This window comes from Phoenix dactylifera, chromosome 1 (genome assembly GCF_051530095.1).
Source record: "Phoenix dactylifera cultivar Ajwa chromosome 1, Ajwa_hap1_PhDact_Kaust_v1.1, whole genome shotgun sequence".
NCBI lineage: Eukaryota > Viridiplantae > Streptophyta > Magnoliopsida > Arecales > Arecaceae > Phoenix > Phoenix dactylifera.
The window spans coordinates 59,786,083-59,809,339 of NC_143190.1; the positions used below are offsets into that span (position 1 = coordinate 59,786,083).

Genomic DNA, 23,257 nt, shown 5'->3' on the forward strand with positions numbered 1-23,257 from the left:
AAAAATCCTACCGCACTTTTCTTATCTCTCTTCTCTTCAATCTCTCTATCAATGGTCCTCCTCATCCATAGCTTCCCTAAGATATTGTCTGCATCCAAGCCTTACTGCTCTCCTTGCCTCTCCTATTAGCCTAGATGCACAAATATAATTGATAAATCAATAATTGAATATTTCTAATATTCATAAACAGTAAATAAGAAGAATAAACTAGCAAATTATTTACTTAAAAATAAAATAATAAAATGAAGAAATAAAAAATTTGGTCTGTGGATCGAAGCACGCTGACGCGCTGTTCCAGAAAAGTTTATGCCCCCCACGCATTGATCCGCTGACACGGATTTCTAGAGATACGACGATCCAATACAGAACCACATTTTTTCTGTTAATACGCCTTCAAAAAAAAAGAAGAGCACATTCACGCTTGCAAATAGCTCAAAAGAAACTTAGAAAAATAATTAAAATTATGAGGAGAAGAGAATAAGAACAAGAGAAAGAATAGGAATTTTTATTGTCTTGAAATGATCCCTAGAGCCCTTTACATAGGCTCAGGCACGTCAAAAGAAGCAGATTCTCCTTCCGCGGATTGATGATATATCTTCTTGTGCTCCTTTGATCCTGTGGCCTGTTGCATCTTGGCCACCCATGCTTCCTTCCTTCTTTGGGGGTCATTCTATCCTTGCTCTTGTGCGTGGATGCATAATACTTGTCTTAGCCTATTTTCTTTTAAGATCTTTCCATGTTTGCTCCCTTGCTTGCGCGCAGATGCTTGACACTTGGCCATTGACCAAGTCAATGCAAACGCAGGCCAAAACAAGCAGAAAGCCTATTGACGCGGAATTTGAATTCCAATTTTAAATTTGGAGAAAAGATTTAAAATATTTAATTTAATTCAACATCTCCTCTCTCTTTCTCCCTCAAAGGTGCTCCTAGCTCATTCATGGCTTCCTTGAGGCAGCGTTTTGTGTCTTTCTTCTCAGCGAGGAATTCGAGCCTCTTCTCCTCTTCTCGCCTCTCCTACCCTTCAATCTCTCTCTCACCTCATCCATGGCTTCCCATAGGTGGCGTCCATGTCTTTCTTCTCCTCTCTTAATGTCAAGGGATCTGTGAAACGGTGCTCCTCATCCACGTCTTTTCCCGTATCTTCCTTCTCAGAGGGAAAAGGGGATACAGAGGTGAGAGGGAACGGAACTCTTTGAGTTCAGTTGAGATGATGCAGTTAGTTTTCCCAATGGAGATTGGATTGGTTTTTGCTATCAAAACCAATCTATCACTCAGGATGCATTGACGGATCCTAGTTTTATCCTTCATGCAGAAGAAGGATTCACCTTCCTTCCCGTTGGATCATGCACCAGACCAATGAACACTCTGAGATATGTGCGGTAGGTGATCTAACGGTGAATTCGCGCAAAAGAAGGTGAATCCTCATTTCGCGCGGACGATATAACCGCGATCCTGCTCCATCCCGCATCAAAGAAACACATCAGAATGTTTCAGAGGGCCCACTGAAAAGGGCCGTAGCTACCAGCAACTTCTGGAGACAGGTCGCCATCCTATCCACATCATACTTGCAACCAAGTAATCCAAAGTTGGTTTTCCTCGTAAACCCCGGACTAATGTTATTGAAGAGCCTCAAATTCTGATTAATGCCGGCCGAGCATTTCTTACCCGACGAAGATTTCGTGGTGGGGGCGATAACTTTAGGTGAACGACACGTAATCCATGTTATTCCACTTATATTCTCCACCCCCAGTCCACAATCCTTTCAAGCAGACGCTAACTACAAATTCCCTCTAAAGCACAACTACTTGTGTACGTCTTTAAATTAGTTTTCCCTGTTAAAGTCGAAAGAATTAGTCCTGCCACTTGATCATGTGTTCCCTCAAAGTCAAGCCTCTGATAATTAGTAGTCCAATAATATCTAACTCCCTACATTCATCCCAAGAATAAGAAAGAAACGGAGCGTACTGTTCCAACGTCCCGTTTAACTAATTTATTAACCAAACTCTGTCCTTCTACCAAAAGGTGTTTAATTTGTATACCTTATATTTACCATAAATAACATAAGAGAAAGATCATCACTTTTAATTTAAACATATAATATAAGCATCTCGAGTCTCAACTCTTAAGGTAGGAAGTTGGCCGTGTGCCTGCATGCATGCACAAGAAAATGGCCCTCTCCTCTTCGCCCATTTCGATTAGTAGACACGAGTGCAAACCATGGTTCAGTGATTGCCAAGCTCCATTGAAAAGTTCAAATAGCCAAGGACGGGCAGGGCGGTTGAACTGCAAGGAAAGTAGTTGAGATATTGTTGGCGTTCTCTGTCACACGCGTGCTCCTTTTATCCTGGCTATTGTTGTTGACGCTTCCCAACCTATTCCCACCTTCCGGTACATCTAATCCGCAGGAACAAAAATTCTATCATCTCTCCGTTTTTCTTCCCCTTTAAATCCTGCAGGGCTCCCTACCCTTTCGATAAACTGGTATGAGTCTGATGGAACCTTTGGAAGGAGAAGCACCACCTTTTCCCCACTTCGATCCTTGCTTCTCACCCCCACTTGTACCACCGGGCTACTGCCCTCCCGGTCTCTCCAACCAACGGCAGCAGCAACAAGAGCCTTCTTCGCTAGGCTGTGGAGAAGCGCCAGCAATTGACTGGGCTTCACTGTTCTTACCGAGCTCGATAGGACTGCAGCAGCCGACGCCGGCGGGATTGTTACAGAGTCTGGAGAGACCAAGCGAGGCCGAAGGCAATGCTACTAAAGGTGGTGGTGGTTGCTGCAAGGAGAAAGGAAAGGGTGGAAGGGCAAAGAAGGTAAGCAGGCCGAGGTTTGCATTCCAGACTAGGAGTGCCAATGACATCCTCGATGATGGTTATCGATGGAGGAAGTATGGCCAGAAGGCGGTGAAGAACAGCATTTATCCCAGGTCTGTTTAATCTTAATCTATTTCTTTTATTGATCTATGTCAAAGAAAAATTTGTCTGTCGTCAAGAGGGGATATGACAGATAAATTTATCATCACCTTCCAGTTTTCACTCTCTGATGCTTGACGGCCTTCATATGACATTCACCTGCAAAATCTCTTGTAAATATGATGGATCATAGAGACAGATGGAAGTAGGTGGGAGAACAAATAATAAGAATGCAGTGTACGTGTTTCTACTATAATTTATAACCTGAAGAGTGTAATCGATGATAACGAGTAGCTGATTCTACCTGCGATGCAAGAAATTAATGGGAGGTGTCACAAGTTTCATGATCCATACAGCAGCGTATCTCAGTTACCTTTAGGGAAAATCATACAAACGCGTTCCATATATAGGGCTTTCATCACCACTTCTCATCATAGATTAGCTCGATTTCGTAGGCTCACTTCAGGTTTCCAAATTGGGAGCTTAAGGTAGAGAAAGATTACGCTGCATCATGATTCTATGCGTAATCTTGCATGTGTGGTAGCATATTTCGTGCAACTCAAGTCGCATAGGCTGATAGGGGTTACTAATTAACATTTTTTTTTGAAAGATGGGTTACTAATGAGCAATGGCTCATTATTTTATGCCTGCTAAATGGTTTATGATATTATCAGGATTACTTCTGTTGAGCATTAAATTGTAAATTAAATATTCAAAAATACAATTGTAAATTAAGGTTCATTCATACATATGTCCACACATCACAATCCTCCATGTACCCAGGTTGTTGAATTTCATAGGCATGCCGCCGTAGATTATTAATACTCATTATATCTGCAACATTTAACTCCATTTAAACCCGTTGTAACTTGGAAGCATAGTGCATTTCCTGGTTCAAAGTGGAATCAATTGCTTTGTGTACACTAGCAAACTAGGACATGTTAGAAAACAAAGCCACCAAATGCACGAATATTGCCAATTAGTCTAGATGATGCTAATTTTAGTTAAGGTAGCATACTTTGTAAGAAACTTCATTGATTTAAGGAAAAAATGGTTTAGAAATCTTAGTATGGAGGTTGTCGTTTAGCAAAGAAGTACAAGAAAAATTAACATTAAGGAAAGTGTTGATGACAAGGTAAAAAAAGGATGCTAGATTTACTTACATTTTATGAATTAATAGAAAACCTATATCCTAAAGACCAAAAAATAATTCATCAAGTCTTAACTAAAGACTAGTTGCACTTCAATTATTATATACATATTTGAAATAGTACTTTAGTTTCTTTTTGATAACAATATTTTTTTTTTGGAGAATATTTTTGTTAGTATTTTCATGTGATGTTGAACGAGGTTAGGTTAGGTTAGGTCAGATGAAATTACATGCTTAAGCTTCTATTTTGGTGCAAGTTGGACCTGATCTTTGGCTATAATTCCATTTATTCATGACTTTTTTGCTTTAGTTAATATGTGTGTGTGTGTGTGTGTTCAACTCTTGCTATTTGTGCAATTTTTATTAGTTTTATCATTATCTTTCTATGTGATCACTTTAGTTCATGCATATTCTTGTTCTCATTTTTGGACTTTTTTACCATGTTATTATGTGGATAAAGAAGCTATTATCGATGCACGCAGCACACATGCAATGTGAAAAAGCAAGTTCAACGTCTATCCAAGGATACAAGCATTGTTGTTACTACATACGAGGGAGTACACAATCATCCATGCGAGAAACTAATGGAAGCTTTGGGCCCTCTTCTCAAGCAGATTCAATTTCTCTCTCGATTTTAACTTTGCTTCTATTAAGTTGGGTAAAGAAAAAAGTTGCCCATCTTTACAAATTATGCTTGCTCCATTGTCTAAGATGTATAAAGATATGCCAACTTTAGTTCAACTTGTATAAGCTTGTAACATGAAAAAAAAGACTTTTTCTTGGTGCAACTAAAACTTGCCTTACCATGATGCAACTTGTTGTGTGATTTCTCTTCTTTTCTTGGACATACAATAATCAAAAAGTTTGAAACGAGGAACACAAGGCATGACAAACAAGCCAAAATCTCAAACTAAGTTAGTTTTGGACAGAATCTAATGGGCCTTCTTTGAGTTTGTAGTATGGAAATAAAACTTTTAATGACAATACTCAAAAAGAGAGTAATGGCGATATTGAACCTTCATGCGAACACTCCGTCGTGATTCAACCATTTGAGAAGTGCATTAAAATTGGCTTTTATGAGTCAACCTTTTTCTTATTCATCATATGTTTGTTTCTTTTTATGGCTTCCTCTCAAGCTAACACCAACTCTAGAAAAAAAAATTCAAACATCTTTTATGAAAGATGCCGAACTTCAGCATTGTATCCAAAATAATAGAACTTCTAAAAATTACAATGGCATCCAACATAACGCAGTCCTTGATATAAGAACTAGTTAAACTTTCAACCGGGAAATATGGACTACTAATCATAATACACTATAAGGAGACTGAGCTTCAATGAATACATATGTTTGGTAGCAAAAGATTATTTATAACCAAGTTGAAGCAGCTTCGATATGTTTTCTATTTTTGATAGACCTAGACATTGCATTGCTAACGTACCACTTTTTACAAAATTGTTGCTCCATGTTGAATTCGATAATAATAGCAACCAGTTACGTCCATTCCCAAGAGGTTGCTCTACGAAATTTGTATTATATCAATTAAAAACCAGGCAGCGGATAGGATAGTAGATGAAGATTTACAAGAAGCCTTTGATTACTTGGAGAAATCGGCATTACCTCCTGCATTGTCTTATATTGTCGATGCACATGTCTATGGTGTGCTTTTGAGATTTTGATTTTGAGGTTGTTCTCCCCCGTACCAACCGAAAAAAAAAAAAAAAATTATTGGAATCAACAAAGTGAAAGCTCTTTCGTGATCTCAATGAATTAAGATACCTGTTCCCTTTCTTAAGAAATAAAAAAAATAAAAGCTATATGTAGAATGTTTTATGAACAATCAAGGATATGTTCATTGGTATCATCATGCTAGCTTTATCTTCTCAACTAGCAACACAAGGCAAGTTCATCTTTAAACCCCAACCACCCTTTACTTACCACTCACCAATAACTGCTGATGCTGATAAATATGACTTTATTCGAGAACACAAGAATTCTGATACACTCTCAATTGAATAAGTCAATGTTTATGCAACATCAATTCATTTTCCAAATATTATTAAATTATAAATGGTTGACTAGGTCTTCTTTAAGGTTGGAGAGTGGAAACAAGTATGTGCTACATGCGACTCGATTATTCTAGATTCACATCCATCCTGGTAATAAAATTCGTTTCTTCAACAAAAAATCTTGGTGGGTCTACCACCCTAGGGTCAGCCTCGCCAATGGATCCATATCAGACGCGGACGGCACGTAAACAGTTTCTCTATTCCCCTCGGTTCGCCGAGCTGTCGCAGTATCTGAAATCGGAGACTGGATTCCAGACTTCCCTAACACCGTAACACGGTCGTTTGACTGGAGTCCTGAGTCAACTCCGCGGTCGGCCTCCTTCCCCCTCTCTCTCTTTAAATTCCTTTCCTCGGTGTTCTCCTCTAAAGCCTTTTAGTGGCACTTCTATTTGCATCTCCTCCTCTCTTCTCGTTGCGCTCGCCGCTCGCTCGCTCTCAGTTCCCCTCTCCCATGGCGGCGGATCTGGTGAAGAGGGCGAAGGAAGCCTTCTTCGAAGACGGCTTTGAGCTCGCCCTGGATCTCTACTCGCAGGCGCTGGAGTTGGACCCCAAAAACGCCGATCTCTACGCCGACCGCGCCCAGGCCAATATCAAGCTCAAGAATTTCACCGGTGATGAAGAAAATTTCAGCTCTTGATACATTGTTCTCGGAGATATTTCCACTTCCGGGCAATCTTTTCTAGGGTTTTCGTCTTCTTGCTTGTCGTTTCTCTTGTTGATTGATTACTTGGTTCTTGCGAGATTTTTGTGTTCTTTATATATTTGATTGATTTTTGAATTCGAATTTTAGAGATGCTTTTTCTTGATTTCTTGTTCTTCTTCATCTTCTTCTTCTTCGACTGCTGATTGACATTTTGTAGCCGAAACAGTTCTTGCTACATTGCTCTTAGAGGTGTTTGCACTTCTTGGTGATCTTTTCTAGGGTTTTCGTCTTTTTGCTCTTCGTTTCTCAGGAGATTCTAGTTGTTCATTGATTTCTAGGTTCTTGTGAGATTCTTGTGTTCTTTATATATTTGATTGATTTGTGAATTTGAATTTTGGAGATGGTTTTTCTTGATTTCTTGTTCATCGTCATCTTCTTCTTCGACTGCTGATTGATTTTTCTTTTCTTTTTTTTTTTTGGTACAGGCTGATTGATTTTTCATAGACAGAATAGTTTGTCCATGTCATCAGCGCTGTGTTAATCTTTCTTTTTAAATTTCAAGACTGTGCTATGAATGGAAAAAGATGTAGTCCTAGACAAAACCGCTATCCTAAGACCGCCTATCTTTACGTGGACTGCGCGGACGTGATCTTTCATTTGTTTCTTCTTTTCTTGTTCTCTGTTTCTTGTGCCTTTTGTTGCTATAGTTGTTGCCTGTTGCGAAAGCTAGTTGCATCAAATGAATTAAAGTTGTTGGGATAGTTACTGGTTTGTGTTTCTTCTTTCTCTTGTTTGATATCCTTTCTCTTCTTAAAGCACTGCTTGTTCTGACAGTTATTATATGATTGATCTTGCTGTTGAGGGGACTGAGGGGCCTATAATAGAGCTGTGGAATTTTGGAATTGAGATCAAGGAGTTATTTGATTTGATTTCTATTTTTATGGTTGTTTAGTGGTTGACTTTTAGGTTAGGTTTTCAATAAATTTTATACCAATGTTTGTCGTATTGCTCCAAACCAGACACCTACCTGGTCGGAATTGGCATGAAAACAGCATTCAGATTGGTACATGCCCCGAGTTGGCCCGTACTGAACTGCAAGCAACCTGAATTGAGCTTAACTGTTCCGTGCTGTCTGGTACGGCCCAAAATCTCAATGCGTACCATATTGTACCGACCTGTATTGCCTAGTTTCGAATGCTACCATGATAGAAAGTGAGAAAAAAAGGTCGGGAGTTGTTTTAGCATGGGATGCATACCATATGGACCATACTGAACCGACATTGCTGGTACAGCATCAGTGCCAAAATTGTGGATCTTGTTTTATAGAGTTTTCTAGAAATTGAACGAACTTTCATGCCATGCAGGTCAAATCCTCAATTTGTAGGATGATTATTCAATCTGTTCTCTCTTCTTCTTTCTAGAGAAGACGAGTTAGAGAAGCTGTTTTGTTTTGATAATTCATATGCAAGAGTTTTTGATTCTAATGACATCAGTCGTCAGATGGTAGTGATTAGGATTACCGAATTTGAATAGTTTCCTATTAGGACCCACTAAGTGATCCTTGATCATGACAAGACTTCGACTTCAATTTGGACTTTTTCGGAAAGATAATCATAATAATTATTTTACATTATTGATCAAGTGGTTATTGTAGTGAACTATAATTGCATGACCTTGAGTCATTTTTGATGGTCACTAGTCACTATCAATAATCCGGAGTTGTTTCACAGTGGACCCTATCTTGACCATCTATTTTAACCATCATGGTTATAAAACCTAATCTCATGATTACAGCAACTTAACTCATGCTGCTGCTCTGTGAGCTACAACTATAAAGTTCAGCTGGCCTGGGTTATATGTGTTCAGAATAATATATGGAGCTACTTCCTGACAGTCCTTGGCTATACAAGCTCAAATAGTATATTGTGGTACCCGTGACAGTCTCATTCAATTTCCTTAATATTACTAACATGATGGTTGGGATCTTAGTGATGTTTCGCCACAGTTAAATTATTACAGTATAGCTTTTTAAAATGGGCCATGATGGTTAAGGAGAATATCTTCTAACATGGTGCAGGACTATATTCTTGCTTATATATTAAATTATGATATTTAACTAAGTGATTTGTGCAAAGAGGGATTGTGAAGTAAGAACTATGTTGCAAGGTTTTTATTCCAACAATCTATTGAAGGATGTTTCGAGTATATTGGTTATAATCTATAAAAAATTTGATATTCAGCTTGCTTCTGAGCATTTTGTAGTTTAGAATACTGTTTTGTTATTCTTCTTTTCTCCTTTTTAATACTATTCAGAAGCTATCCATCTCTATTTTGCGTCAATAATCAATATTTTTTTGCATGGCATAAACGGATAGCAAGTTAATGTCAACCTTTTTTTTCTGTGCAGAGGCTGTTGCTGATGCAAACAGAGCAATTGAGTTGGATCCTTCATTGCCAAAAGCTTACTTGCGAAAAGGGTTAGTTCAATGCTCTTGTAGTGTATCCATCACTTATAGTGAACTTTGTTGTATATCTTGTTCTTTTGGAAGAGCATTTATGTTTCAAGCAGTCTTTCCCATTTTCCACCTTATATTATATATAAATCAAGTAAATGACATTATGAACTTATGATGCATGCAATTATGATATATCATGCAATATGTTGGGTCAGCCTCATCTGCAAATTGTCACGCCCCGAACCCGGGGCCCGAGGCGCGAGCAGACGCCGCGCACCTGCAGGGCGGACCCCGCAGGCACGCAAGGCAGATAGATCAGATCAAGCATCAATAGCTAATTAAAGATAAATTCCAGTTTTCATATCAAATGTCCATATATACATAAGTCAAAAGAAAAAGTCAATATCTACTAGCTAACTACATCATGATCACTCCATCCCGTAATCCCCATAATCATATGTCATCACCTGCAAAATGTAAATAGTAGGAATGAGCTAACAGCTCAGTAGGCAACATCATGCAATAAAGTCATCCTATAACATGTCATGATACATATGAAAAGCAGCTAAAACTCATAAATTCAAAATCCACACGATAACCCGTAAATCCAATCCGAGACTCAAAATAACTCAACCGCATGACTACGGCCACATCACCCAGTGGTATGGTTACACCGTAGTGCCAATACAACTCTCCGAAGAGCCGCTCCACTGAGCCAACGCACCACTGTGCCGCACCCCCTGGTGCCAATCTCACGCTCCACCGAGCCGCTCCGAAGAGCAAAAATGCACCCCTGTGCCGCCACTATTCTATCACCGGTGGTCGCGGAGTCAGAACTAGTTCCTCAGTACAAGTCGACAAGGCCAACGTATCATCCCATTGGCGGGGCCTAGACTATAGTCACGCGGATTTTAAAAATCAATAATCAACTTTCCAAATCAAGTCATGATCAAACTCCCAATAGTAAAGTACATAACAGTTTATGAAATTAAATATTAATTTCTAATTCTAACACATAATGCCAGTAATAAATTAATAGTTTATGAAATTAAATGCTTAATTCTAATTCTAACATATAATGACAATAATAAATCATACATCAACGTATGCATGATACATGTTAAAATTCTACTTTAAAGCAATAGGTCACCTACCTGGGTTCGCTTAAAAATCCCTGTCACATATATCACGAACCTCTGATTAAACATAAATATTAATTATTTAATTAACTAAGAAACATAATTTAAACTAATTCCAATCCCTTAAACTCCTAAGTTCAAAGATCCAAGAATGGGTCCCTAAGATCAAACATAGACCCTAAGAACAAGTAAACTACATCCCAAAAATCAGAATCCTTTAAACCCAAACCAATTGTGGCCCAACACAGATTAGGCCCAATTGAACCAAACTAGATTACAGGTCCATATCAGATCTCGGGCCCAAACCAACCCAGCCCACAGATCCAATTTGGCCCGACTCAGCCCAAAAACAAATTCCCAGTCCAACCCAGACCAGATCTGATCAGACCATAACAAAACCCATTCATGGAATAGGTGGAACCGGTTCACAATATAAACCCGGTTCAAGATCTGGTTCACAAATAAGGTACGGATTTCAAAGCAAGGAAAAACCCAGGCCGAATAAAGAAGAAGAAGAAGAAGAAGAGAAGAAGAAAGAAGGAAGAGAAGAAGAAGAAGAAGAAGAAGGAGAAGAAGGGAGGAGGGTGGCTGGTGGTTCCGGTCGGCCCTCGGCGGTCGACCGTGGCGCTCGGCTAGCCGCCGTCGGCTACCCCACCATCACGAGCGGCGGAAGAGAAGAAGAAGAAGAGGAGAAGGAGAGGAAGAAAGGGAGGAAAGAGAGGGAGCTCGGGGCTGGGAAGCCCGGCCCCCGTTCGCCACCTCCGGCCGAACTCGTTTCGGCCGGATTGACCCCGGCCGGCCCCCGTCGGCCGGTCAAATCCCAAAAATAAATCTTTTGAAACAGGGGAATGGAACCCGATTGGCATCCCTCATTTCTCTCCCCTTAAATCCCAAAAAAAAATAATAAATAGGTTGCCTTTCTCACCTCTAGTCGTCGACGTGTGGTTCCCCGGCGGCGATGGCGGCTCCGGCGGTGACGGGGCTCCGGCGACGGCAGCGGCAGCGGCTCTCAAGGAAGGGGAAAGAGGAGAGGGGGAAATGTTAGATTTTCTTCTTTTTCTTTTTTTTTTTTAGAGGAATGGGGAGAAAGGAATGGGCTGGGATGGGGTTCTCAGAGAAGAGAAAGAGAGGGAGAGAGAGAGGGAGAGGGATTTGCGGGGAGGGGGAGGGGAATCCGCTGGCCGTTTGGCCAGCGTGTTCATCGTGGGGATGACCACGATGAACAAACTGAAGTCGGCATCCATTGCCGACTTCAGTTCATTGGGCCCAAGGACGGGCCCAATTTCAGATCTTTATACTCTAACCAACTAAAAAGAAATTTCGTCCTCGAAATTAAAACATACCTCAATTCGAGAACAAGGCGGAAAACTTCTCTCTCATCTCCTCCTCCAGTTCCCAGGTAGCTTCTCTCTCACTGTGATTGCTCCACTGCACCTTTACATAAGGAATCGTGCGCCTCCTCAAAACTTGGTCCTTCCTATCCACTATACAGATAGGCTGCTCAACATAAGAAAGATCTGCGCGGAGCTGCAAAGGTGCCACTTCAATCACATGACTGGGATCAGCAATATACCTCCTCAACATAGAGACATGAAAAACAGAATGAACCCCCGATAAAGCAGGTGGAAGTGCCAGCTTATAAGCAACAGCTCCAACTCTCTCGAGAATCTCGAATGGTCCCACATATCTCGGGCTGAGCTTACCCTGAACTCCAAATCGCATTACCCCTTTAGAAGGGAACACTCTGAGAAAATCATGATCTCCGATTTGAAATTCCAGATCCCGCCTCCTAATATCAGCATAACTCTTCTGTCTGCTTTGAGCTGCCCGAAGTCGCTCTCTGATCAGCTGGACCTTCTCCACTGTCTGCTGAATAATCTCTGGATCCAGAATTTTCCTCTCCCCCACATCATCCTAACAGATAGGTGATCTACACTTCCTACCATACAACGCCTCATAAGGAGCCATCTGAATACTTGCCTGGTAGCTATTGTTATAAGCAAACTCTACCAACGACAAATGATGATCCCAAGAATCCCTCATATCAATAGAACAGGCTCTCAGCATATCCTCTAGAATCTGAATGGTCCTCTCGGACTGCCCATCTGTCTGTGGATGAAAAGCTGTACTGAAGCTAAGAGTGGTCCCCAAAGCTTTGTGCAAACTGCCCCAGAAATGAGCCACAAATTGGGAGTCTCTGTCAGACGCTATAGATACCGGAACTCCATGTAGCCGTACGATCTGCTCAATGTACAACTCTGCAAATCTCTCTAGTGTCATCCCAGTCTTAAATGCTAGGAAATGTGCTGATTTGGTCAATCTGTCTACAATCACCCAGACTGAATCATTACCTCTGAGGGTACGAGGTAACCCTGACATAAAATTCATAGTGATATGCTCCCACTTCCACTCTGGGATCGGCAGGGGCTGAAGCATACCAGCTGGTCTCTGATGCTCAATCTTAACTTGCTGACAAGTTAAGCATTGAGATACAAACTGGGCAATCTCTCTCTTCATATTGTTCCACCAGAACACAACTTTCAGATCCCTATACATTTTTGTACTACCAGGATGCACTGTATATCCCGTACTGTGAGCCTCCTCCATAATTTCCTTCTTCAGACTAGGATCATCTGAAACACAAACTCTGCCAATGAACCTTAATGAGCCATCCTCATGTATATGAAAATCAGGCTGAGATCCAGACTCAACATCTTTCTTGATCTTCTGGAGCCGAGAGTCATCCACTTGCGCTGCCTTAATTCTGTCAATGATTGTAGGTTGGACTCGCAAGTTTGCCAACTTCAGGGTAGCATCCTGCAGATATACCTCTATTTCTGCCCTCCTCAGATCCTCCAGGATATTTCTCTGAGTAGTAATCAAGGCTGCAACATTTCCTGAAGATTTTCTACTTAGAGCATCTGCTACCACATTTGCCTTCCCAGGGTGATAATGTATAGATAAATCATAATCCTTCAGTAATTCCAGCCACCTTCTCTGTCTCATGTTCAGCTCCTTCTGAGTGAAAAGATATTTCAAACTTTTATGATCAGTGAAAACCTGGTATGTCTCTCCATACAGATAATGTCTCCAGATCTTTAAGGCAAAAACCACAGCTGCAAGCTCAAGATCATGAGTGGGATAATTCTCTTCATAGGGCTTAAGCTGTCGGGAGGCATAAGCAATAACCTTCCCATTTTGCATTAACACACAACCCAAACCCTTCTTGGAAGCATCACTGTAAATGGTAAAATCAGTACCGGTAACTGGTAGGGTCATAATAGGTGCTGATACTAGACGGTGTTTCAATTCCTTGAAGCTTTTCTCACATTGATCCGACCATTCAAATTCACTCCTTTGCGAGTGAGTCGAGTCAGGGGTCCAGCAATACTGGAGAAGCCCTCCACAAACCTTCTGTAATAACCGGCTAGTCCAAGGAAGCTGCGAATCTCAGACACATTACTCGGTCTGCTCCAATCAACCACAACTTTAATCTTCTTTGGGTCAACCATAATTCCTTCCTTAGAGATAACATGCCCCAAAAACATCATCCTGTCCAACCAAAATTCACATTTCTTTAATTTACCATACAACTGATTCTGCCTCAGAATCTCCAAAACAATCTTCAAGTGATGCTCATGCTCTGCTTGACTCCTTGAATATATTAGAATATCATCAATAAATACTATGACAAATTTATTCAGAAAAGGCTTAAACACTCTGTTCATCATCCATAAATGCTGCTGGTGCATTAGTCAAACCAAAAGGCATCACAAGGAACTCATAGTGTCCATACCTGGTACGGAAAGCAGTCTTGGCTATGTCAGACTCCTTTATTCTCAGCTGATGATATCCAGATCGAAGATTAATTTTGGAAAATACCTGAGCACCCTGAAGCTGGTCAAATAAATCATCAATCCGGGGCAGAGGATATCTATTCTTAATAGTCACCTTATTGATTTCCCGGTAATCAATACACAGTCTCATACTACCATATTTCTTTCTTACAAATAATACTGGGGCACCCTAAGGAGAGACACTAGGTCGAATGAAACCCAGATCCAATAGCTCCTGTAATTGGTCCTTCAGCTCCTTTAGTTCAGCAGGGGCCATTCTATAAGGAGCTTTAGACAAAGGTGCAGTACCAGGGATTATATCAATAGCAAACTCGACATCTCTATCAGGAGGTAAGCCAGGCAGATCATCAGGAAAGACATCAGGGTACTCACTGACTACTGGTATATCCTCAATTCTCTGTTCAGACTGTTCAGAATCTGCAATTGCGGCCATAAAGATGGGAAACTCCTTTCTAAGAGATCTTATGCCCTGCATAGCAGACACTACCTGAGAAGAGACACCCCAGTCATCACCCATAAAACTGAACTCATCAATATCCGGGATCCGGAAGGTCACCCTCTTCAGAAAACAGTCTATGGTAGCGTGGTATGCAGCCAACCAATCCATACCCAAGATTACATCAAAATCATGCAGATTCATAACAATCAAATTAGCTCTCAAATCTCTACCCTCAACTAGTACTGGACAGAAAATGCAGATCTGACTAACTGTCATTGTACCCCCAGCTGGAGTACTAATGCATAATTCCCTCTCTAAGGAAGAGTAGTGTAAATCGCACTTATGCACATATGAAGATGAGATAAAAGAATGCGTAGCACCAGAATCAAATAACACATAAGCATAAGTGGAAGATACCAACAGTGTACCTGTCACTACAGTGTTGGATGCCTGAGCATCCTGCTGAGTCAGCGCATAAACTCGTCCCTGGGTACGAGATCCTCCTCCCCTTTGCTGCCTGGGGACAGCTGACTGGGTAGCCTGTACTGGAGTGAAGGAAGTCTGTCGTTGAGGAGCTACAGAACTCGGTGGCCTCTGCGCAGATCTAGTACGAGGACAACTGGAAATCCTGTGACCCGACTGACCACACCCGAAACAAACTCCAGAAACAGTCTGAGTCTGAGGGCACTCAGCTATCCGGTGGCCCTGCTGACCACACCTGAAACATGCCCCAATACCAGGCCGTGTCTGAAGACACTCAACAGCTCTATGTCCAGTCTGGCCACACCTGAAGCACACTCCTGCTATCCCCCTGCGATCCGGTGCAGTCCTCCCATGTGGAACTCGCTGCCCTGCTCCTGGATGGAACTGCATAGGTCGGCGCAGATGCCGCTCACCGTCAGAATCAAAGTCCCTGGTCCTCTTCGACTTCCCTTTCTGAGCATCCTGTGTCTCCTTCCAGATGATCTCCATATTTTTAGCTCTGTCAACTAGGTCATCATAATCAGTCGAGTGAACAGCAGCTAAACCCTGACGCAGGCGAGGCCTCAGTCCTTCCTCAAATCTACTCATCCTAGATTTAGGGTCTTGGACAAGAGATGGTGCAAAACGGGACAACCGATCAAACTCAGCCTCATAGTCCTCCACAGTCATACTCCCCTGAGAGAGGCTCAGAAACTCCCTCTCCAGCTCCCTGATACGACTGGAAGGGAAATACTTGGAGTAGAAGGCCATGCGGAATTCCGGCCAGGTCACAGATCCTGCATCCTGCATCATGGTCCTCTCCACAGACTCCCACCAATGATGAGCCCGGTCCTGAAGCATATAAGTGGCAAATCTGATCTTTTCCTCCTCAGTACAACCCATGGCCCTGAAGGCCTTCTCCATCTCATCTATCCAACATTCGGCCTCTTGCGGATCGGTAGTTCCCTTGAAGGCCGGAGGAGCCAACTTCCTGAACTCTGCTATACTCCTCCCCTGATCTGAAGAACTAGCAGAGGGAAATAACTGCTGTGGTCCCCTCTGCTGTCGAACTAACCCAACCACCTCTCTGATCAGCTCCATCACCTGGGTCGATCCTCCCATCCTGCTCTCCTGGCCATGATCTGGTCCATCCAATACTGTCTGATCAGTCTCGTCCCCCTGGACTCTCTCAGTCGGATGAGAAGTGGCTGGATCACTCCCGATAGTCTCGATCAGGCGGCGAGGTGCCACACGTGCACGGCGGGGCGGCATGCTGATACATACACAAACAATACATCAGGGTTAGATCCATCCACCGTAAGATTTTCTACCCCACTATCATTTCTTCACATGTGTCCCTATATTCCTAAGTTTTTTTTTTTTTTCACGAATAACACATCATTAGTGTTAGATCCACCCACCCATAAGATTTTCTACCCCACTCTCATTTCTTCACATGTGTCCCTATATTCCTAAGTTTTTTTTTAATTAATTTTTAATTATTATTATTTATTATTATATTTATTATGATTCTGTTATAATGTCCCTAGTGATCTTTAACCTATGCTCTGATACCAATAAATCTGTCACGCCCCGAACCCGGGGCCCGGGGCGCGAGCAGACGCCGCGCACCTGCAGGGCGGACCCCGCAGGCACGCAAGGCAGATAGATCAGATCAAGCATCAATAGCTAATTAAAGATAAATTCCAGTTTTCATATCAAATGTCCATATATACATAAGTCAAAAGAAAATGTCAATATCTACTAGCTAACTACATCATGATCACTCCATCCCGTAATCCCCATAATCATATGTCATCACCTGCAAAATGTAAATAGTAGGAATGAGCTAACAGCTCAGTAGGCAACATCATGCAATAAAGTCATCCTATAACATATCATGATACATATGAAAAGCAGCTAAAACTCATAAATTCAAAATCCACACGAAACCCGTAAATCCAATCCGAGACTGAAAATAACTCAACCGCATGACTACGGCCACATCACCCAGTGGCATGGTTACACCGTAGTGCCAATACAACTCTCCGAAGAGCTGCTCCACTGAGCCAACGCACCACTGTGCCGCACCCCCTAGTGCCAATCTCACGCTCCACCGAGCCGCTCCGAAGAGCAAAAATGCACCCCTGTGCTGCCACTATTCTTTCACCGGTGGTCGCGGTGTCGGAACTAGTTCCTCAGTACAAGTCGACAGGGCCAACGTATCATCCCATTGGCGGGGCCTAGACTATAGTCACGCGGATTTTAAAAATCAACAATCAACTTTCCAACTCAAGTCATGATCAAACTCCCAATAGTGAAGTACATAACAGTTTATGAAATTAAATATTAATTTCTAATTCTAACACATAATGCCAGTAATAAATTAATAGTTTATGAAATTAAATGCTTAATTCTAATTCTAACATATAATGACAATAATAAATCATACATCAACGTATGCATGATACATGTTAAAATTCTACTTTAAAGCAATAGGTTACCTACCTGGGTTCGCTTAAAAATTCCTGCCACAGATATCACGAACCCCTGATTAAACATAAATATTAATTATTTAATTAACTAAGAAAGATAATTTAAACTAATTCCAACCCCTTAAACTCCTAAGTTCAAAGATCCAAGAATGGGTCCCTAAGATCAAACATAGACCCTAAGAACAAGTAAACTACATCCCAAAAATCAGAATCCTTTAAACCCAAACCAATTGTGGCCCAACACAGATTAGGCCCAATTGAACCAAACCAGATTACAGGTCCAGATTAGATCTCGGGCCCAAACCAACCCAGCCCACAGATCCAATTTGGCCCGACTCAGCCCAAAAACAAATTCCCAGTCCAACCCAGACCAGATCTGATCAGACCATAACAAAACCCATTCATGGAATAGGTGGAACCGGTTCACAATATAAACCCGGTTCAAGATCTGGTTCACAAATAAGGCACGGATTTCAAAGCAAGGAAAAACCCAGGCCGAATAAAGAAGAAGAAGAAGAAGAGAAGAAGAAAGAAGGAAGAGAAGAAGAAGAAGAAGAAGAAGGAGAAGAAGGGAGGAGGGTGGCTGGTGGTTCCGGTCGGCCCTCGGCGGTCGACCGTGGCGCTCGGCTAGCCGCCGTCGGCTACCCCACCATCACGAGCGGCGGAAGAGAAGAAGAAGAAGAGGAGAAGGAGAGGAAGAAAGGGAGGAAAGAGAGGGAGCTCGGGGCTGGGAAGCCCGGCCCCCGTTCGCCACCTCCGGCCGAACTCGTTTCGGCCGGATTGACCCCGGCCGGCCCCCGTCGGCCGGTCAAATCCCAAAAATAAATCTTTTGAAACAGGGGAATGGAACCCGATTGGCATCCCTTATTTCTCTCCCCTTAAATCCCAAAAAAAAACAATAAATAGGTTGCCTTTCTCACCTCTAGTCGTCGACGTGTGGTTCCCCGGCGGCGATGGCGGCTCCGGCGGTGACGGGGCTCCGGCGACGGCAGCAGCAGCGGCTCTCAAGGAAGGGGAAAGAGGAGAGGAGGAAATGTTAGATTTTCTTCTTCTTTTTTTTTTTTTTTAGAGGAATGGGGAGAAAGGAATGGGCTGGGATGGGGTTCTCAGAGAAGAGAAAGAAAGGGAGAGAGAGAGGGAGAGGGATTTGCGGGGAGGGGGAGGGGAATCCGTTGGCCGTTTGGCCAGCGTGTTCATCGTGGGGATGACCACGATGAACAAACTGAAGTCGGCATCCATTGCCGACTTCAGTTCATTGGGCCCAAGGACGGGCTCAATTTCAGATCTTTACACAATATCAGTCATATTCTTTGCACAAGCTGTACATGTCATGGGCTGATAGTATGTCTCAAGCTTGTTAGTTGCCTTTTGAGGTTGGTTTTCCCTTCAAAATTTGATGATGCATGTTTACTTTTTATTGACAGAACTGCTTGTATTAAACTAGAGGAATATCAGACTGCAAAGGCAGCCCTTGAAGCTGGTTCCTCTTTGGCACCTGGGGACTCAAGATTCATACGACTGATTAAGGAATGTGAGGAGCAAATAACAGGTATTTTCTGTGTTTTAATTTGATGACTCCTCTTTGTCCATGATGAGCACCAATTATATTTTCTACCTAACACCCAAAGTTATAACAAGGAAAAGTCTTGAAATTAAATTCAAGCTTGTTTACATCTTTTAAGGGTGCAACTTATGGCGGTCAGCCGGTCACCCTTAGAAGTAGGGGAGTTAGTAAGCTGGCCTTTTCTCAGTGCGATACTCCAACAGTTATTTGTAGGATTAGACCACATTTGATTTCCCCATCCATTCTGTGTCCCTTTTGTGAAATCACATAGTGCATAAGCACTATGAGGACTCGAACATGGGATATCCCATACAACAGAACAAACAACCAAAAGCATATGTATGCCTCACATAATGTACATACTTCTGTATGTCTGGTGCCTATCATAGGCATGTCACAATATAGTTTTTTACTTATTACTTTAATATCAAACCCATCATTTTGGGTCAATATGATATTAGATTTAAGGTAATTCAAAATTTCAAACTCTCATTTACTTTAGGGATTTTTGAAATGAGACATTCCAAGACTCCGTATATTATTGATATTGCTGGAATGACTTAAGCAATGTTTGAAGCCAGTTTTGGTACCCATACTAGTATTAACGGATAGTGTCAGTATGATACATTTCTTGGTACCAATACTCAGTATGAGGGTGTACTGGGGACTGGTTCCCTACCAATATGGTATTTTATGCTGCTACTAGTCTGGTACTTAAAATGTTGGACTGAGGTATGTTAGGAAGTCCTACTGGGAGGCATAAGTGATTACTAAGCATTTTTAAATATGATAGTACTAAAATCAAGGGAATTGTAAATGATCACACCTCTTTTCTTTCTTAAAGAAAGCCTTTCCCAGTGCCCCCCTTCCTCTTCTTCTCTCAAACGAGGCAAGAACAATTTATATAGGGGGCTCAAGGTCTTCATGTTGAGCATTAGCTTGACTTTCTCTTAGCTTTCTTTATTTTGCAAATTTATATGCTTCTTATTTGTTGTTATTGTCATCACTATCATTTTGGATAAACATGTGAACAAAGGAGAACCAGATTTAGGACATGCCAAATTCATGTAATATCATTGATCTGATAGAGGAAACTACTGAAACATATGCATCATTTCTATACTTAAGTTTTGCATAAAAAACAGGGTATTAGAATGTCAACAAGTTTTGCTAGATCCAAGTCATGATGGATTCATGCTTGTCTTCTGCATTTTAAACATGACCTGAACTCAGTTTGGGTCTCAAGGTATGGGCCTGAGTCTCGGTAAGTAAATCTCAATAGGACTAGGTAAGCTCCAACCAACCTTTTCAAGAAATTTGGTTGATCTGATCCGATCAGACCTAAGACATAAGCTGCTCTATGTTTTATGTTTCAAACTGAGAAATACATCTGGTTTCTTACTTTATCTTTTGTCAATTAAATTAGTGAATCTGGCACATTTCTTGATATGGGACTCTTGGGCTTTAAGTTTACAAAAATTCATGCAAAATTTAATAATCATTTCCTAAGTTAAAATACTGAAATAAAGATCTGACCTCAAAATTATCATTCTGATACTAACAGTGCTGCAGTTAAGCTGTCAATTAACAGCCTCGAGAATGCCCTACGTATTTTTGTTGCTTAGTTGAAGGGACCCCCCTCCCCCCACAACCACAGCAGTGGCCTTGTTTGAGAAAAGGGGATTGCTCCAGCCATCTATTACACCTTTAGTGTATCCAATCAGATACTTAAATTACACTACTGCAATTGGGTTATCAACTAACAACCTAGATAATGCCCTGCGTAGTTGAAGGGAAGAGAGTTCACCCCTCAACTTCTCAAGAGAATCACATGGGATGGACTTGTTTGGGAAGAGGGAGTGGCCTAGCCATTTATGACGCCTTTAGCCTGTCCAATCAGATTCTACTTAAATCTAGATTTAAGGAAATTCTTCTTAATTTGTTGGTCTTGGTTCAAGGAGAATTAATTGAGCCAGGCTAGGGAGAAACCTACTTAAGGATTAAATAGTGGGTAGATTTGCTAAACTGTTCATAGGTTGGACTTGGGTGCTCAAACCTCTGCGCAAGATTTGTTGGCTCAAAAAAACTAGAAAGCTGACTTTATCCTTTAACATATCAAAATTGATTAAACAAATTTGTTGGTCTTGGTTCAAGGAGAGTTAATTGAGTTAGGCTCAGGACAAACGTTAAGGATTAAATAGGGTGTGGACATGAGATCCGTACTGAGAGGAATGCTATGATATTTAGACCTAGTGATCACTGCTGGGCAAAATCGAGATTCTTACAACTAAACTGTTAAGTCAGCTAATACTAGTTGAATTCTTTTAAAAACATGAGAGTACATAAATGTGGCCAATGACTCTTGTAGTTTCCTAAGTGATCATTTAGCTTATCAATTCTTATTTAAGATTCTTAAATTATGTTCATGTTCTTGCAGACGAGATCAGAAACCTGCCTGAAAAAGTGACACCAAGTGCAATTACTCCTTCAAAGGATGTTGGGCATACTGATGATACGTCTTATCAGTCTACTATTGTTTCCCCAAGCAAACTAAAATTTAGGTATTTAAATTACTAATGGTAAATGATTATTTAGCTTTTCATGCATAATCTATGTGAAGGTTTCATGGCGAGATTGCAAGTCTTGAAGAAATGGCCATACAAGGCAAGACTAAATGGCTGCAATTCTTGAAGAGTCAAACACGGGAATTGGCAGCCATAAATATGGAATAACAGAAAATTAGTTTTATGTTTTAGCTCAGCCACTACAAGGCCTTTTCATTTTTATATTGTTGAATAAAATACCACTTTTTGAGTATTTTAATCTTTTTTGTTCTTATTGTGGTATTCTATTTTCCAAGTATATTCCTCAAAGCATATCACAGTATTGCAAGGTTGAAAGGATCATTTTTGTATGTAGCAAAGTTAATACTCATTATCAAATACTAGTTGTAAGATTTAGTAGGTAGAATTTTGAAACACGTCTGTAACAATGTGCAGTCATTGTGGCTGTTCTATCTGCTGTTTCTTTTTAAAAGTGACAGCAGATTAGATGGTGTACGTGTAGAGAGGGTGGCAAAGATGTTACAGGCCGGTTGTTGCTTTCTTCTAAAGCTATTCTGATTCATATATTTAACAATCCATAATGCTAACATAGCAATCTACTTGCCATCCTTTAATCATAGTGCATTTTATTAAGCTTCTTTATACATTTATTTTATCTCATCTTCCTTGTTTGATCTTGCTTTTGTACTTTCAAATTGCAATAGAGTACTTTGCTTTATACAAAGGATAGAAGAACAAAATGAACTAAAGAGTGGTGGATGGGGTGGTTACTTAAATGCCACAGGGCAAAATGGTATCCTAGAAACAACTGACAGAAGCTCTCACACACCAGAAAGGTCCTCCTAGCTGAAAACCAGCAATAATAAATGCAACACCTACATTTTGCTGCCCTTTTGTCCAATTGTCCATTAAATGCACAGATATGCACATTGACATGCTTTTTCTTCTTCTTTTTTTTTTCTTTTTGTTGCAAGAAAAGGGACCTGCCCCAATTTATAACTGCTCAAAACTGTACTCTCATGTATCCCCCAAAGCAGACATATCATTGTTGTAAAGTCATTTGTCCAGACTCCAGACTACCCAATTGGAAATCTGATTTCCTTCTTTGCGGACTGGAATGTGGAATGCATGATGCATGTTGTTTTATTAAAAAGTAAAATAATAATTGCTATGGGCATAGGAGGATGTGGAATAAAATATAAGACATCTAAACAGAAAATAATAATAAAAGCCATAGGAAGGTCTTGAACCTTCAGAATTTGTGGTTAAAAGCCACACATTCACTAGTTAGCTGTCCCATGTTTTGACGAGATGGGAGAAAGTCAAGGTAGGGAAACATGGGATAGGAAGAACCGGCATGGGAAATGCGAATAGTCGGACTCCTCATGGATGGGCACATTAGAGGAGTTGGCATTACATAGTAGAATAGATATATGTCAAAACAGTTGAAGGTTAACCTGTTATCATTAAATCTTTAATATTGTAGTTAATAAATTTTTGGCCATA

At 41.1% G+C, this 23,257-nt stretch overlaps 2 protein-coding genes across 2 annotated transcripts in view; both read left to right on the forward strand.

The window, feature by feature from the left end:
- The first annotated feature begins 2,397 nt into the window (after nt 1-2,397).
- LOC103695537 (uncharacterized) lies at nt 2,398-4,868 on the forward strand. Its single transcript, XM_008776896.4, has 2 exons — nt 2,398-2,926; nt 4,523-4,868. Exons 1-2 carry the CDS (start codon nt 2,484-2,486, stop codon nt 4,698-4,700), a joined length of 621 nt encoding a protein of 206 aa, XP_008775118.2. The 5' UTR covers nt 2,398-2,483; the 3' UTR covers nt 4,701-4,868.
- Nucleotides 4,869-6,481: 1,613 nt separating this feature from the next.
- LOC103695535 (protein SGT1 homolog) overlaps nt 6,482-23,257 on the forward strand; it is a 38,755-nt gene continuing 21,979 nt past the window's right edge. The window contains exons 1-4 of the mRNA XM_008776894.5: nt 6,482-6,743; nt 9,183-9,252; nt 19,048-19,172; nt 21,625-21,748. Of these exons, the coding sequence (XP_008775116.4) occupies nt 6,584-6,743; nt 9,183-9,252; nt 19,048-19,172; nt 21,625-21,748 (479 nt within the window). The 5' untranslated portion in view covers nt 6,482-6,583. The remainder of the gene's footprint in view (nt 6,744-9,182; nt 9,253-19,047; nt 19,173-21,624; nt 21,749-23,257) is intronic.

Excerpts from the sequence above, each read along its gene's own strand:
- LOC103695537 (XM_008776896.4), top strand. The coding sequence starts at position 2,484 with ATGAGTCTGATGGAACCTTTGGAAGGAGAAGCACCACCTTTTCCCCAC. Across the intron at positions 2,927-4,522 it reads AAGAACAGCATTTATCCCAG|AAGCTATTATCGATGCACGC; the intron begins GTCTGTTTAATC and ends ATGTGGATAAAG.